The 18,057-nt window shown below is 41.9% G+C and overlaps 1 protein-coding gene across 1 annotated transcript in view; it reads right to left on the reverse strand.

The window, feature by feature from the left end:
* The window catches only part of LOC107189806 (twitchin), a 100,698-nt gene that overhangs the window by 31,776 nt on the left and 50,865 nt on the right, over positions 1-18,057 (reverse strand). The window contains exons 37-61 of the mRNA XM_015578473.1: positions 17,017-17,164; positions 16,130-16,366; positions 15,881-16,017; positions 10,692-10,817; positions 10,454-10,598; positions 10,186-10,325; positions 9,705-9,849; positions 9,474-9,615; positions 9,270-9,394; positions 8,312-8,665; positions 8,031-8,237; positions 7,645-7,953; positions 6,971-7,561; positions 6,517-6,582; positions 6,384-6,485; positions 5,771-6,073; positions 5,053-5,337; positions 4,199-4,510; positions 3,624-3,926; positions 3,073-3,354; positions 2,705-3,004; positions 1,751-2,053; positions 868-1,455; positions 446-748; positions 25-326 (exon numbers count right to left, since the gene is read on the reverse strand). Of these exons, the coding sequence (XP_015433959.1) occupies positions 25-326; positions 446-748; positions 868-1,455; positions 1,751-2,053; positions 2,705-3,004; positions 3,073-3,354; positions 3,624-3,926; positions 4,199-4,510; positions 5,053-5,337; positions 5,771-6,073; positions 6,384-6,485; positions 6,517-6,582; positions 6,971-7,561; positions 7,645-7,953; positions 8,031-8,237; positions 8,312-8,665; positions 9,270-9,394; positions 9,474-9,615; positions 9,705-9,849; positions 10,186-10,325; positions 10,454-10,598; positions 10,692-10,817; positions 15,881-16,017; positions 16,130-16,366; positions 17,017-17,164 (6,255 nt within the window). The remainder of the gene's footprint in view (positions 1-24; positions 327-445; positions 749-867; positions 1,456-1,750; positions 2,054-2,704; positions 3,005-3,072; positions 3,355-3,623; positions 3,927-4,198; positions 4,511-5,052; positions 5,338-5,770; positions 6,074-6,383; positions 6,486-6,516; positions 6,583-6,970; positions 7,562-7,644; positions 7,954-8,030; positions 8,238-8,311; positions 8,666-9,269; positions 9,395-9,473; positions 9,616-9,704; positions 9,850-10,185; positions 10,326-10,453; positions 10,599-10,691; positions 10,818-15,880; positions 16,018-16,129; positions 16,367-17,016; positions 17,165-18,057) is intronic.

The following is an 18,057-nucleotide window of genomic DNA, read 5'->3' on the forward strand; positions in this document are numbered from 1 at the left end:
GTCTGTATATTCCAAGAAAACTACCTTTGGCTTGCTAGGTTTACCGAGGACGGTTATTTCAACCTCAGCTGTGTCTTCACCCACTTCGTTCTTTGCGTTAATGACGTACTTTCCAGTATGAGCTCTCTTGGCCTTCAAAATGAAGAATTTGGTATTATAGTCAATGTTGTCGATACGTATCGTATCGTCCGACTTGAGCTCGCTGCCTTGGAACGACCAGGTGACTGTTGGAGGCGGTTCTCCGATGATGTTCACGTCCAAGGTCACCGTGAGACCAACTTTCACGGTAACAGGTTGCAAATTGGTGCGGTCGATGAACGGTTTCACTGTAAAATTTCAGTTAGATATTTATTTTATTAATATTATTATTATTTTCGATATTTTGTAGTTCCAGTTTAACATGTAATTCAATTTTAACATTTCCTAAAAGGAAGGATATACTCACACCAACGAGCCTTGGCCGTATGAGGGTTCGTAGCTTCGCTAGGTTCGCCAGGACCTGCTTTGTTGACAGCTCGGACCCTGAATTGATATTGATTTCCTTCTTCCAATCGTGGAACTGTTCCTGTGCAAGTAGGACCTTGGATTTCAGCGGCCTTTACGAACGCGGTACCGAACTTGTCTTTCATTTCAATAATGTATCCGGTAATTGGTGCACCACCATCTCTTATAGGTGGTTCCCACTTAAGTTTAACCATGTTCTCGGACCAGTCGATGATCTCCGGAAGGCCAGGGGCGGCAGGAGCATCTGGAACAAAATTCATCATATAATATTTATTTATTTCCACGGGACAAAGCCCATTAATTTACAAAAATATCAAATTTGTAATTGATTTTTCGGTAAACGATTGAATGTCCTTGACATACCATACGGATTCTTAGCCAGGATTGCAGTATCGGTCTGCAGAGGTTCCGATTCTCCTTCTTCGTTCACAGCCTTCACACGGAACTCGTACTTATGACCAGGTTCCAGACCAGTAATAGCGTGCTCTGTTTTGTCAGGATCGACGATACCGGCAGGCACCCATCGTCCTGTGGTTACGTCCATTTTTTCGATTATGTAGCTGGACAGAGGCAGACCACCGTCGTCCTTTGGTTTGCTCCATTTCAGCTTGCACCCTTCTTTGTGGACATCCGTCACTTCCAGAGGACCCTCTGGTTTACCGGGCTTGTCCAGAATAATAATGTCAACGTCTGCCTCGTCTTGACCCGAATCGTTGACAGCTTTAATCGTGTATTTTCCGCTGTTCTTGCGACTGGTGTTTGTCAAATGAATCTTTGTCAGATAATCTTCGTTGTCGATCTTAACGTTCGCACCAGTCTGCAGAACTGCGCCAGCGAAGTTCCAAGTGATCGTTGGAGGCGGTTCGCCTTCAACGTCGACTTCCAATTTCACCATTTGACCAGCTCTGACTTTAATCTGTTGCAACTTCTCACGGTTAATGTGTGGTTTCACTGAAAACGGGAAACATAGCAAGGTTGTACCATCAACTGTCTCATCACTAGACTGCGGATTTTTATGCAAATATACATTTTTGATAGTAAGTTTACAGAAATTAGACTCAAACTAGGATATGTTTACTTTATTTACTGTTTTACCAGATTCCAAAGAAAACAAAAATTTCTTTAAAATTCATCAAACACTTATGTATTGTGAATTCTAGAGTATTATGTCTGCTATAAATGCATAAAATCCGCTGTCTACTCATCACTTTTAATTAAGTCTGTATAAATGTTAGAAGGCACTTACAGTATCGTGCTTTCGCGATGTGCGGTTTCGTTGGGTCGCTTGGTTCCGATGGTCCAGCCTTATTAACTGCACGAACACGGAATTGGTACGTGGAGCCTTTTTTCAATCCAGTGACACGACCCTTTGGCTGAGGCGATTCAGTGACCAGCGCCTCTTGCCAGTGGGTGGACGGTTTTTCTTTCATTTCAATGATATAACCAGTAATAGGTGCGCCACCCATGTCCTTCGGTGGTTCCCACTTCAAATCAACGCGATCCACGTCCCAGTCCTCGAATTCTGGCGTACCAGGCTTGCTGGTTACGTCTGAAAAAATATTATTTGATTATGAAAATTTATTTATATAATTACATATCTGAATCCCAAAGCCAGAGTGTATTAAGTCCATTTAAAAAAAAAATAACATTTTACATGTTTCCTGTATCAAATATTTCACTCTTTCAAATGGTAATTATTTCGTTTTAAGTAGTCTAGTTTTTAATATAGGTACATAATAGTCTAAAAATGATATTAAGTTCATATTTTTAAAACAGTGTATAGTTCATCATATAGGGGAATTAATGCAAAATTCTCCATTTCTATCGAGTGGGTGGTAAAGTTTTTTACTAATCTCTTTGACTGAATTTTTAATGGAGGGAAATATATTAATGATTAATTATAATGTAGGAAATTTGATTGTTGAATGCATGTTATGATTTCAAAACTGTTGCTTTCTTTTTAATATTACAAAACGAACAAATTTTCCCACCAACCCAATACATATAGGGACTTGTCTTAAGTCCATTCAATAGTTCGAAGATAGCAATTGTTTCTCGCTCAATTCTTACCAAACGGTTCTGAACTTACAAGGTTTTCGCACCTTTCATTTGCTCTCCTCTAAATTTGGAAAAGTGTGACTTAATATACCGAACTCTGCAGTCCAGATATACAGTATAAATATTGATGGTGGAATTTTACCATAAGGATTCTTGGCGAGAGTGGTGCCATCGGTGACAAGAGGTTCAGATTCGCCCTCCTCGTTGATGGCCTTCACCCTGAACTCATATTCGTGACCTTCCTGGAGACCTTTAATGTCCATTTCGGTGTCGGAAGTACGTCCCACCGGTACCCATCTTCCAGTGGCCTTGTCCAGCTTCTCGACCTGGTAACTGGTAACAGGTTTGCCACCGTCGTCCTCTGGTTTTCCCCATTTCAGCTTGCATCCGTTCTTCGTGACGTCGGATACTTTGAGAGGACCCTTTGGTTTTCCAGGAGCCGCTGTTAATACACAAACACGACGATAAGCGTCAATTTAATACTTAAATTTAATGCAATTAAACACTCACAAAGTATGGTAATCTCGACTTCGGCCTCGTCTTCACCGTGAGCGTTCACAGCTTTTATCTTCCACACGCCAGTATTCTTGCGCACGCAATCGCTGATATTGAGCTTCGTGTTGTACTCGACGTTTACGATTTCAATGTTCTCAGCCGTTTTCATTGCCTCGTTAGCGTGGTACCACGTAATCTCTGGCGGTGGTTCGCCACGCACATCCACGTCGTATTTGATCGATTTACCCGCTCGTACGGTGATGGGTTTCAAATTTGTCCGATCGATTCTTGGCTTCACTGTAATAATAATTATTATTATTATTAACGGGATAAATACCCTTTAGTACATAGTTATAACAACGAGGGAACGACGTACATAAAAGTGGAAATAAATGATAAAGTTATATAAATTATTGACGATGCGAAGAAACGAATTCTTTAGTCCTGGCGGAGAGTGATTGAACATGTTAACAAAGTTACAGAATTAATAGTACACGAATGAATTGTTTTCAAAAAAGAGAACCGCTGGATGTGTAAGAAAAAAAATTAAGGATATTGATACTTACGAGCTTTGTGCTTGCATATCTGCATCTTGGAGGCATCCGACGGCGGAGACGGGCCGGCTTTGTTCACCGCGATCACTCTGAATTGATATTCCCCTCGTTCCTTCAGATCGGCCACTTTAGCCTCCAACTGATTACCCGGTACTTCGATAGCTTTCTCCCAGTCCGGCTTGTAACGATCCTTCTTCTCGATTATATATTTCTCGATCGGTGATCCACCATCGAAATCTGGAGGAGTCCATTTCAAGCTCACAGACTCGTTGTCGTAATCGGTTATCTCCGGCGTGCCAGGCTTGTGAGGTTCATCTGTGAATTATGAACGAAATTCAATAAACTCTTATTGAATTTTGGGTAAAACTGTAGAAAAACTCCGATTTGGATGATTTTCGGATATGTTGCAAAACTCAACATTTTGAACAATTTTTTCCATACATATAACGGAAAGGTAAAATAGGAAAAAGTAGTTCAAAATGTCGAGTTTTACAACATATCCAAAAACTATCGAAATCGGAGGGTAGGCAGCTTTTCTGCAGCTTGACCGAATTTTGCAAATTGTCTCCGTGTATAACTCGACCCACCGTATGGATTCTTGGCAATAATCGGGCGTTCGCTCTCGAGAGGCTCGGAGTCGCCTTCATCGTTGACAGCGGTCACACGGAACTTGTACTCGCTGCCAGGATTCAATCCAGTCACATCGAATTCCGTCAGCGGTGAGTTTCCTGGTACCTTCCCCACTCTAACCCATTTGCCAGTTTTTGTGTCCAGTTTCTCGATTTCGTATTCCTTGATCGGGACACCGCCATCGTCCTCTGGCTTCTCCCACTTCACTTTGGCTGACGTGGCGGTAACGTCTGTCACTTCCAAGGGGCCCTTTGGAGCGCTTGGTTTTCCTGAATGTCGGATAACAAACATTATTTGTCATTATTACATCATCAAACAACATTAATTGTACAAACACAATTCTCTAACAACATGAATTTCCTTGGTGACTCTACATCAGTTTTTAAATCAAATGTACAGAAAGCTCTCCAAGGCGGATTAGACATTTAGGCAACTTGTAAAGATTAATTATACAGGGTGGTTCACGCAACTCGTTCACCTTGAATGACTTCTCAAGTATACATTCTATCTAAAAAAATGAAGTTGACCATCAAATCTCCGAAACGCCTCCACTTACAAAAAAAATATATACGTTACATAATATATCCCTCCGACCATAATATTTTTCTATAAAAAGTTTTTCATACAATGCATACTATAGAAGTTATTCAGGGTGAACAAGTTGCGTGGATCACTCTGTATATCCTGCGACATGTGGCTTATGTAAACAATTTATAGAAAAAATGGGCCCAACCCGTTTATAAATAAATAAATTAAGCAAAGAAATTTCGATATTGGGCTTCTTATCACAGTGGTAATAATGGGAGCTTACCAAGAACAGTAAGTTCCACTGTTTCCTCATCTTTGCCGTTGGCATTTTCAGCGATGAGGGTGTACTTCCCGGTGTCTTTGCGCATCGCATTCACAATCGTGAAGTCTGTATGGTAATCGACATTTTCGATTTTGATGCGTTCTGTGTTTGTTAGAGGAATATTATCACGCCAGACCCATTTCGCTTCTGGAGGTGGTTCACCGCTGATGTCCACGGACCATTTGTGCGTGCGACCAGCCTTGATGATCACCGACTTGAAGTTGGTTCTGTCGATTCTCGGTTTGACTGGAATATAATATAGTCACGTGAAATATTTCGGTATGATAGAAGATTAACGTAGGTACATGCACCAATAAATGAACACTTGAGTGAGTTTGTAATAATTAGGCTGCGGATGTTTATGCAATTTCAGAGTTTTAGACACTAATTTTTAATTAATTTCCTGTAGTAAATGACTTATTACGTTGATAGTAATATATAAGTGTCATTAAGTTTTACTAAAATCTTTGTTTCACTGAATGTTAACACTTCCTGTAAGTGCATAAACAACCGCAGTCTAGTAATTATTAAAGTTGATTTAATTTTACATAAATTTCAATGATTTTTTAGACCAAGTGATAGAAGGCCCTTCTCCTACACTGCTTTTCCACTGCTGTGTTCATCCACTGGTACATCCACTCTATCTGATCACGGAATAGTACGTTTGGCGTATACTTACGATTTCTGTGCTTGCAAATATGGTTGTCCGTAGGCTCGCTAGGCTCACCAGGGCCTGCTTTGTTGTGTGCACGTACTCGGAACTGATAAACCATCTTCTCTTTAAGGCCTTCCACTTTTACCTCCGTTGTAGCGTCCGCTGTTTTCGCAACCTCGACCCAATCTGGCGAGAACTTATCCTTCATTTCGACAGTGTAATGCGTGATTGGCCTACCGCCGTCGGTTTCCGGTTTCTGCCACTTCAACGACACGCTGACATTGTCGTAGTCGAATATTTCTGGCTTGCCGGGTTTACCAGGCTCGTCTAAGTACAAAATACAATTAAAAACCATAAATTCGAGCTATTGTTATGGAAATTTTATTACTTATTAATAGACTGCGGATTTTATGCATTTATAGCCAATAGGGCTCTGTGAAATACAATAAAAAAACAAACCTTTCATCAGATCCAACTAATTCACTCTGAATGCAATAACATACTTAAGAGGGAAAATAAATTTCTACAATTGCTCTTCTAGTTGTTTTTACATAAAAATCCACAGTCTACTTATTAAAAATACGGCATGAGTAGTTTATTTATTTATTTATGGGTAGTTTACTGATTATTTATTTACCATATGGATTCTTGGCAAGGATAGCTTCATCCACTTCCAGTGGTTCCGATTCGCCCTCCTTATTCACGGCCTTCACACGGAATTTATACTTCTTCTTGGGAGTCAGACCACCAAAGGTGAAGCTGTACCCATTTCACTTTCACGTGATCAGAACGCACTTCCTCGACCTTCAATGGTCCTGTTGGTCTCGATGGTTTATCTGGGGAAAAAAGAATAAACGGTTCCGTTAACACAATGATAAGGTCAATGTCCCTATTTTTGCTCAGTACGTTCATTTTCGATTTAGTGCAATAATCAATTAGTTATACAAAAGATTATTTCAATTAATTCAATAGATGACAGGATTTTAATAGAAATAAATTTAATAAGTGTGTCCGTCGTAAAGAAACGTGATTTGAGCGGTTCTTCAAAACTACTTTAAAAAATATCATTTTGCATAAAAATCCGCAGTCTAATGATTAGAAATAGGGACATTGGCCTTATGTAACTATATTAATCTAATAAGTAATAAATGTTATTTACTAAAAATTAAAAAAAAATGTTTTGAGGAATAAAATTGTCTTTCAAACGGACAAACGGTAACGTACCAAGTACAACGACATCCGCTATGCTCTCGCAAGTTCCAGAGCTGTTCGACAAGACCAGCTTGTATTTTCCTGAATCCGGTCTGGTGGTCTTTCTGACAGTGAGCACGGTATTTCTCTCATATTTGTCGATCGTGATTCTCTCAGCGGCGTCTTGGACAAGCTCTTTCTCGCCGAGGAACCAGTGCACTTCCGGTTCAGGTTCGCCGGCATATTTGATATCGTACTTAATGACCTGTCCCTTCTTCACGATGAGATTCGTCAGGCCATCGCCGACGATGTACGGTTTAACGAATCGGCTCTTGGCGATGATCGGCTTTGTAGCGTCGGATGGTTCACCCGGTCCCGCTTTGTTCACAGCCCTGATTCTGAACTCGTATTGTGTGCCCTCTTTCAGACCGTCGATGGTCGCTTCGGTCACGTCGCCCTCGATCTCCTTGCCCTTCACCCATTCTTTGCCGAATTTCTCCTTGTACTCGATTATGTAACCGGTGATAGGCGCGCCACCGTCATTTTCTGGTTTCGTCCATTTCAGATCAGCGTGATCCTTGTCCCAATCGGTGACATCCACATTCGTGGGTTTGCCCGGCTCGTCTGTTGAAAAGAACAGGAAGATTATTTATCGTGAAAAATTATATAATCTTCTAGAAGAATTTCTTTGCTTTTCTGTCACCTACCCCACGGGTCTTTCGCGAGAACCGGTTTCGCGAACATCGCCGGTTCGCTGGAGCCGAGTTTGTTCACCGCCCTTATGCGGAATTTGTATTCCTTCTTCGCGATGAGATCTTGGACTTTGTAGACGCACTTCTCGCCCGGCATCACTTCGCCCACGCTGTCCCATTGCGACTTCAGGCTGAGATCCAAACGTTCAATGACATATTTCGTGATCGGAGAACCACCGTCGTCCTTCGACGGTTTGAAGGACACCACGCAGGAATTCTGGAAGATCTCGTTCACGTCGACGTCTGTGGGCGCTGATGGCACGTCTAGAAACGTTCCCAAAAATCTCTTGGTTAATATTTGCAGAAAAACGACGATTACTTGTATAGCTCGAGAATACTACCTTGCATGTTTATGTTTACATCTTTGACTTCCTCTCCCTGGTTGTTGCCGATCTTCACTTGATATATACCGGATTGATCGCGAGACGGTTTTTTGATTTTGAAGGTGATCTTATCCTCACCGACGACCACCTCGACTTCTTTCAAAGGCAGAGGCTTGCCATCTTTCATCAGTTTAGCTTCCACCTGGCTCTGTTTCGTGCCTTCGACTGTAAGAATAGATATGGTCAGAACGCTCCCCACGAGAATACAAATAAATTGTTTAAAAAGAAATTCAACTTACTCTTGAAAGGAACAACGAACACAAGTGGAGCGCTACAAGGACCTTCGACCTTGTCGGGAACCTCGACTATTGGTTTGCTCTCGCCCTTCTTGACTGTGAGCTTACAACTGCTGCTCAGCTGTCCGCTCTCGCAGGTGATCTCACCGTCATCGATCATCTCCACACTGTTGAAGACCAATTGATGCTTACCACCGCCCAGATTCTTGATTTCCACCCTATCGTTGGGTTCGATGGGTTTCCCATTGAACTTCCATTCTGCTGGGGCAGTTTGGTCCTGAAGTTCCACGTCGAGTACCAACTTCTCCCTTTCGACCGCGACTGTGTCCTTTAGTTTCTTGTTGAAACGGTTCGCGTCTAAAGAACAGAGTTCCATTAGTCGTTAGTTTCTATATTTATTTATTTCTCTTATTTATTTACGGGTTAATTCCCATTAGAATACAAGAGAACAAAAATGTTTATATAAAATTTAAATTGGACGAATATTAAAACTAGATGAAACATATAAATACAAAAGAGAAAAATTAAATGGTAATTAAAAAGAGATAAGCTAAATGGTGATTGCAAGACACTATGAACTTGGTTTTTGAAAGCCTGGATAGAGCCAATAAAAAAAATTAAGATTTTTACAGAAGGAATTCGCTATTTCACAAACGCGATAAATAGGATCAAAGACAGAAAACTCGCCCGAGCGTGAGGTTACACTTACGCGAAATGGAGTTTAGACTGCGGATTTTTATGCACGATGACATTTTTTAAAGTAATTTTTAAAGACCTCAGCTAAGGTAGGAATTTATTTCTTTTCTTAAATATCTTATTGGATTCAGAGTAAACTAAAAAACATATTATGTCTGACGAAAGTTCTTTTCTCTTTGGATAAAATCCGCAGTCTGGTAATAGCCATTCTTAGTAAACGTTCACAGTAAACGTTATGTAATATCGGTATGTTCAATGAACTCACAGTTTACAACTATTTCGGCCTCGGTCTTGTCGGCGTTGCTCACGCAAGAATAGAGGCCTGCGTCTGTAACCTTCACATCCTTGATTATCAACTTCCTCTTCCTACCTTCTTCCTTGATTTGTACCCTGCATTATAATAATTATACTCGTTAGAATGATTCGCGCAGATTTGTAGGAGTTATTTCAAGAACTTTGGGACCGTCACCTCTTGTCAGGTTGAATCTCTTGTTCACCCTTGAACCATTTCACGTCGCCACCGGCATCGTCCAACTCGCAGAGCAGGGTCAGAGTTTCCTTTTCTACGAGCTGCTGGTGCTTCAACACCTTGACGAACTTGTAAGGATATTCTACAGAAGGAAACGTGTATATTTTCTGATCGCAAAGGAATTCGCATGCGTAAAGGATTCACACAACATGTGGAGTAAAAACAACGTACCAACTACGGTCAGGACCGTTTCAGTCTTGTCAGTTTGTTTGTTAATCTTACAAATGTATTCGCCGCTATCTTCGAGCGTGGCGCTCTTTATGGTTAATCGGCAGACGCCGCTCATATCCTTCGATATGCTGTACGTGTCGCCGTCCTGAGGACAACGTAATTAACCGTTTTCATTCGAGTTACATTATGCACGTCTTGTAAGAACGAATCAAGATTATTTCGTTGAATACCGCAGGATTTCCGTACATTTCAGCCACAGCGTGGAAGTGAAATTTTCTTCACACAGAATGTAGAAGAATAAAATGTTATATAAAATTATTACTGTCAACTATGTTATCATACTTTTGGCATTTAGTTTGCAGAAGTTTACCGATTTATGGTCCAATATTAATAATATCGAAAAGTATACTCCCTAGAGTGGAGGTCACCGGTGACCCCCACGGCATTCAACGTGTTAAAGGAATATTAGTCGGATAATTACTTCGAGCTTCGTCTTTCCTTTGTACCATGAAACTTGAGCGAGATTGGAGCTGACAGTACATTCCATGAACACTTCGTGCTTTGTGAAGCCACTCGACTTTTTCGAGAGTGGTTTGGTAAACGTATAGGTCGGATCCGGTTCTGGAGAACATAAACATCGCCCCGTTACGATGACAAATAGTGCACATACGACAACAATATACGACAATAATTTACACATGACAAGGAAGATTCGATAAACATTGAATTTTTCATTGAACTAAACTAACCCTCGACATTGAGGAAGCCTGTGCTCGAAACGCCTGAAATTTCAATAGTATATTTGCCGGTATCTTCGACCTTAGGATTCAAGATGATCAGCTGGTAGCAGTCCTCTTCGTTCTTGAATTTATACTTCGACGAAGGGAACAATTCCTACAAAAAAATGTAAAATGTTGTGCTTTTAATCGAATATATTTACTTTCGTTATTTTCAATGAAACAAAAACGGACAGAGACTTTCACTTACGTCTTTTCGGAAGAACCATTTCGGTTTGCAGTTCGGTTTCGAGAAATTCGCCTCGAAGACGATCTTCTTGTCTTTGCCCTCCTTGGCATACTGATCGACCAGTGGTTTCAGGAAGCTCTCTTGTTTCTGCGAATAAGAGAAGGTCCGTTAGTTTGTCAGCATTTATCGTGAACGGTATTCACCATTACATCCAGCAGTACCGTCAGCAACGACAGCGTCGCTATGCAATACAAGGTAGAAGAAGAGTTAGAAGATTTGAAAAATCGAAGGCGACCGTGGTCAAAAGAATCAGCTTCGAAGTTTCTCGTCCCAGCGAGAGGAAAAATCAAAACTGTCTGTACAAAATCGTGACCAAAAAAATTTCAGAGGGGTCGGGGGGTCGGAGCGGGCGAGAGCAAAAATCTGCGTGCGGCCCACGAAGATGAGCTTTTTCGTGGGACCCACACGAAAGCTTCCGCAAGCGCACCGTCGGGACACGGACGGTGTGGCTCTACCGACAAAAAGTACATGGAAATTGCGCCGAAAAAATTCGTTTCGTTCGGAAAAAAATTCCCACAACGTGTCAAAAAAAAAAAAAAAAACTGGACGCCGAGGAAGATGTGCAGTAAACGTCGCCTCGAGATTAGATTGCAAGACAGAGAGAACATCGAGGAAGGTTTGAAGCGGTATTTTTTTTTAGTTGGAACCGTACAACACGTAGGTGTACGGTTTTCAGAAAAAGAAGAAAAGATAGGGAATGTGTGAAGAGCAGAGAGCGAGAGAACATGTACAGAGAAAACACGGAGCAAGATTCGCGCGGTGATCGATAAATCGTCGATAAATATATTGTTGCGTTAATCTCATCGCGTTTTCGAACCAATCGAAGGAAACGTACAGATAGAAGAGATAGAGAAAAATAGAGAGAAAGAGAGAGAGAGAGAGAGAGAGAGAGAGAGAGAGGGAGGGGGAGAAAGAGAGCGTTCAAGTGTTTTTGAATGAAATTTTTAGTCGACAGTTCGAGTGACAGAGAGAAAGAGAGACAGAGATCGAGAAATTGTCAGTGAAATATCACGAAATTCTATCGCAGGGCGTCGAGGAGTACGAGAATCCAACCTCCGTCTTGGTGAAATGGTGCAGGATCGGCCAGTCGGGAATTAATTCGGCCAGGGAGGGTCTACGAGATCCACTATTCTATAAAACAACAAAATTTCGTCTGCGGTCACAGGTCTGATCGAACAATATCGTAATCAACTAGGTTTCTTTCTTTTTTTTTTTCTTCGTTAACGCGCGTCCCGTTTCTAAAGCAAAACTAAATTGGTAAGCGCAAGAAAATAAGAAAAAAATTACACACACGTACGAATACCTTTTGGTGTTTTCAACCGTCACGTGAGGGGGGGTAGATCGCATTATAGGCAAATTATTCAAAGCGAACATACAGGGTGTCCCAAAATAGCTTCGACTCTTGGAAATGAGGGGTTCCTGGGACGATTTGAAAAAACCTTTTTCCTTAGCAAAAATGTTATCCGAGGCTTCGTTAACGAGATATTAACGAAACACTCCCGCGGGAACTCGGCCGGTAGACTCGCGCCCTGATTGGTCGGGGTTTTTCGTTGACAACTCGTTAACAAAGCCTCGGATAACATTTTTGTAAAGGAAAAAGTTATTTCAAATCATCCAAGGAACCCCTCATTTCGGGAAGTTGAAGTTATTTTTGGAAACTCTATATTTTTCGGCGCGGGAGGTTGACAAGCCGAGTCTCACGAAACGGATAAGCGCAGGCCAAAGCAGGTCTCGGCAGTGACTACAAATATAATAAGACTACGGATGCCATTGTTATCGAGGGGTCATGGATTTTGGGTGCCTCAGGAACCCAGTGTGAATTTAGGTCTCTAGGTTTATATATCCTACATGTATGCTGCAGTGCGAATGTGTTTTTTGTACTATTATGGTAAAATAGAGCAAATAACGCTCGTTTTCGAGGCACAGATTCATAATCCTTCGACAACAATGGAATCTGTAGTCTTGTTATATCAGTAAACACTGGTCTCGATTAGGGATGTTCGATTCCGATTCGATTCTTCACAAGATCGATTTCCTTGGGTGACACGTCACTGCTATGTGTAACGCATACACTAACGGCCGAAAATATGGGGCCAAAGTTTATGATTAATGGAACAGTAATTTATTATTATGTTACGATAAAATAAAAGTTAAGAAATCGGTACATGTACAAATCACTACCGATCAGTTTTAACACGTTACCTTGATTAACTCATTGTAGAATAATAGTTTCCTCCTTCTTTAATTATCAGACTTGGTGCCATACTTTTGGCTATAGTGTATATTTTATATATGCCAGTGACGTGTCACCCAAAGGAATCGATCTTCTGAAGAATCGTATCAGAATCGAGCATCCCTGTCTCGGTATATTTCTATGTGATCGCGAGAATTTCCTTTCCCCCAGACACACCAAGAAGCTAAAAACCGCGACGGAAAGTCTCGCGATCCACCACGATGTCCACGATGTGGTCGGAACATCGAATTCCGTTTCATTCAGATTCCTTCCATTCGAATCAATGCGATCGTTCAAATCGAATAGGTCCATGTTATCCATTGCAATTAGAGAGTATGTACGATCTACGAGTGTGCAGCGATTTCTGTATATCCAGGGAAAGTTTTCTGTCCGAAGAATCGAATGGTACCATTTTGGATATGTTACCCATATATTTTGTTCCTTGGGAGGGAGCAATCGAGTGCAAAGAGTTGACTACGGGACGATTGACTTTAAACCTCGACGCTACAGAGGCTTCCCGTGAAGTGATTTGAAATGATTGAAAGTTCAAGGTCAAACACCACTATATTGGCTCTCTTTCATACATTTTATTAAGAAACATTGAATAGTTACCAATAATAATCATATTTATTTCTTTGTTGCATGAAATAAACAGACAAATATTTCACTGTTTTTACTATAACTATCAATATTATTAATAGGCACTCTCTATATACGAAAAGGTGTATACACGTGGCTGGGACAGCAACTCAGGTATACCCTTTACTACAACTTTTTCGGCAGCTCTGCTGTAGCTGAATAGTTAAAACAGGAATTATTAAGTGAAAGAACATAATTTTCAAAATACAAGCCGTCATATCTGTTTTTCGTTATTTATTGAAACTTCCTTTGTAGTGAACCAATGACCTCCAATTGTTCCAGTGCGTAAAACAAATTTAAAAATTTTACAAAATACGTTACAAATTTTAAATAATTTTTTGAACGCGATGTCACCCGGTTAGCGGATCAATAACGGTATCATTCAATTTTTCGTGACAAGAGTATTGCATGGTTACATGGAAATCGTTGCATTTCCCCTAGAAACAACATGTACTCTAAGAGTTGCCACGAAAATCTTTAGTCCCTTGATGTAATCTTCAATCCCGGGAGTGTTTTGCAAATGTTTGCTATGTAATTACTGAAGCCTTGCGGGGACAGAAGCGCATCGCGAGTTCCAGGGTTGTTAAATGTGGAGAGTCGAGCGCGTTGGAGTACAAAGAACAAGTTGCTTAAGATTTGTCGCGAACCTTCTCTTTGACCGTTGTCGCTAGTATCGGCCAGTCGGCGATTAGCTCCTGCAAACTTGGCCTGCGCTGAATGTCGAAGACGTCCTGCATGCCCGGCACACACACACGTTCACGTTAGTGCCACTGTTATATACGATCAGCGATATCGAATGTTCGAACGACCCCGATACATAATCTCTCGGTTTTCTACATAATTTGAAATTTCGATCGATCGAACAGAAACAACGCTCTTAAAGTACAGAGCGATCCTAGAGTAAATCAGTGACACGTTACCATCCGTAGTAACAAAGTGTATCGGGGCCGTCCGCGTTAAAACATTGAACATTTAGAGATAATGCTTGCTGCCAAGTCCGTGCGGGTTACACACAATTTTACTGACGCATAGCTCTAATGCGTATTGCAAGTTAATCACCAAGTTAATCGTTTGATTTTATTTTTTTTTTTTTCGTTTTTTTTTCTTTCAACGGCGGCTTTTTACTCGACACGGCCCTCTCTATTCATGCATTGTTAAACGACGACCGGGTCATTGATGACTATGAAGATGACTCGATGCAAATGATCTCGTTAATTTCACAGGTTAATGAAACATTTGGTTAATGGAGATTAACGATCATCGTGAATGAAATTGTTGAACGCGACGATCGATTGCGTCGTGAGATATGGTTCGATGCGCAGCATTAGCTCTAAACTAACCGTGTCTACATGTGACAAATTTGTGTTTTACGTGTGCTTGTACGAGATCCAGGCGACAGAATGTTCGGTCGCGTCGTCGGTGTTTTCAAGTTTCTCGAGAGTAAGTCCGGTCCAGCATACAATATCGGGTCGAGTGGTGTGTAATTAATTAGAATGGATCTTTCTGCAACTTTTTCTCACGGGAACGATCTCGAGTTCGTTCGTTCTTATATCTTAATCGAATCGGACCCTCCCGTAGGGATTAAAATTGCAGAAAGCATGGAGGGAAATTAGTACGTCCTGTGGTGAGTCTCGTCGAGTGTCAGATCGGGATTTATCTACGGGGGGATGATGCCTGAAAACCTTGAGCCAGCTCCAGTTAGTTTCACCCTTCTTGTCTAGAGAAATTCGAAGGACCTCCTCACCCTCCGTCAAGATCACTATTTCCTCCCCGTCTTGATACCAGCTCCTCCCATGCAGCACGCTGTCGTGCAGCACGCTGTCGTGCAGCGACTACGAAGACAAACGTACAGAGAAGAAAAAAAGGCCAGAAACAGAATACGACACCGGATCGATCGATTACTATCGATATTTCTTTATTCACTGAATCGTGAACGAGCGATTGCTCCGTCGATATCGTCTATACTTACCGACTGCGTCGCACACAGTGTATCTGATAAGATCGATCATGATTTCTAATAATCGACTTCCGTGCTCAAGCAACATTCGTTACACCAAATTACGTCATAATGCGCATAGCGTATCGTGCTGTTACACGATGACCGCAAAGTGTCCAAAAGAAACGCGACGAATCGAGGTGCAAACGGTTTTACAATTAATCGACATGCGTGTACCAATGTAAAGTGGGGAAATCTCCCCCTCAATATGTACGATCATACATATATTCAAATTAATTCTCTTCTCCGTTCATCGAACCTTTAAACCTATCGAATACGCACCTTTTCCACTTTCTTTAACGCCGGCATCGGCTTCTCGACTTCCTTCAAGTCTACCTTTTCCTGTTCCTGTTCTTCTCTCGCCCATTTCTGGTACTTTCTCTTTTTCAGCATAGCACGGAAGTCCATACCACTGGCGTCTACGATTATCGAGCGAAAGAAAAAAATCGATCGATTATTTCTCGAAGGTATGCAAAGAGACATTCCCCTTGGATTAGACGAGGAAGAAGTGTTAGTGACAGATAATCGTACCGGAAACGTAAAGTTGCATCTCGGCGGAATCCTCGCCATGGATGTTGCTCACGACGATCTTGTAAGTACCCTCGTCGTTGGGCTTCGTCTTCCTCATGCAGAGGGTGATCGTATTGGTCTCCGTGTCCGTAAGGAACTTGAATCGGCCACCTTCGATGATCTCGGTGATTCCTTTGTAGAACTTGAAGGTGGGCGCGGGCGTACCCTCCACCCCGACCGTGAGATACGCCGTCGAGTCTGAACATCAAGGAACACATTGTACACGGAATTGTTAATATTATTGTTTACTTATTTCTCGACGGTTCAAACACAGTACGGGACAGGTAGACTTGTTATGCGAATGGTAGGGAGCTGGGCTACTCCCACCCAGCGTAGCCAGCAAAATCCCTCAACGAGGGGAAATGGCGGGTGGAACTATCTTGGTAGTGGAGGAAAGTGAAATAACGACACCCATAACAGAACCTATCACTAGGCCGACTCCAAGCCCAGCCAAGTGTCGTAACCAATCGCAACGTTACAGTTGTGACGTCATTACTTCACTTTCCCCCACTACCATGACAATATAGTCCGCCATTTTCCCTCAAAAACTCTCAATCTTCAACTCTCAAACTTTCAAATCATCCCAAGAACCCCTCATTTCCGGGAGTCGAAGCTATTTTAGGACACCCTGTATAACTAGATATAAACATAACGTACCACTGTGTATACAAGTAAACAGAAAATAAAAATTTTGTTCAATTAAAAGTTACGAGTTAAATGAACATGCGGTGAATCTATGGCTTTGTATCTTTGGGCGAAACGTTTGAGATAGATTATGCCCAGATCGCAAATACAATTAACTAATTGAAATCGAGCGAAAGCAGAACGTAAATGGTAGGAAACAATACCTTCGACGGCGGAATAAGACTCCTGGACATCGACGATTTGAGGTGGTCCCGGTGGTCCAACATCTCGAAGAGGTGTGCTCGGCTGATTGATCTTATTCTCGAGGTCCGCCACGCTGGGTCTTCTAACGTCCGTGCTCGGACGACGACGCTGCGTCAACAATCGATATGTCAGCGATATCGCTCTCGAACGGGGTGTTTCGATTTTTTCGTTAAACGTATCAAAAGCATTCGGAAGAAAGCGAGAAGGCACGAACGACGGGTATCACGACTTTCGTTCCACTTACCTGCTAGACCCTCTAATTTCATTTGAAATTCGAAGAAAATCGAGGTTGTTTCGGTGCAGAAAACGAAAGTCATGGCCGACGGTTCGGTACACGGTGCTCACGTGCTGTGTCGCTGGTGCAGTCGATTAAGTGCGCGGCGTTAGTCACACCATTAGTTCACGTCGTTAGTACGAAGCGTCAACGCTATACTTGTTAACCACGAAATTTAGTGAACGAAAGCAGTTAGTCGAGGCCAGCTGATTCGTCTTTCTTGGCGTGCCTCCGTTAGCGAGACAGGATCGTCGCGAGTTCAATACGCTGTCGATCCGCGTTTAGGGTCCGCGGGTTTTCGTATGGAGCTACTGGCGACTCGAGGGGCCATCTTGGATCGGTCACTTATACAGTGACGTGCAAACTCGGCTTTCGATCGGGAAAAAAGCGTTGTAGGGACAAGGGCTTCCTATCACTTGGTAAATTTACTCGAAGTACTGAAATAAGTGTTAAACCAAATGTTAATTTGGTAATAATTTCAGTAACTCCGAGACCAAGTGGTACAAGGTCTTTCCCTTGCATCACCTTTTCCACTAGGGGAAAAAGTGGCGTCGGGGACGGGCCTCCTACCATTTAGTTTTGGGAGGTACTGAAATTTATGTCAAATTAATATTCGGTTTAACATTTATTTCCGAACTTGTCATAAATTTAGTAAATGGTAAGAGACTTTTCTTCTACGTCACTTTTTCCCCTAGCGGAAGCCGAGTTTGCTCGTGGAAGTACTTAT

This window comes from Dufourea novaeangliae, unplaced genomic scaffold (genome assembly GCF_001272555.1).
Source record: "Dufourea novaeangliae isolate 0120121106 unplaced genomic scaffold, ASM127255v1 scaffold173, whole genome shotgun sequence".
Lineage (NCBI taxonomy): Eukaryota > Metazoa > Arthropoda > Insecta > Hymenoptera > Halictidae > Dufourea > Dufourea novaeangliae.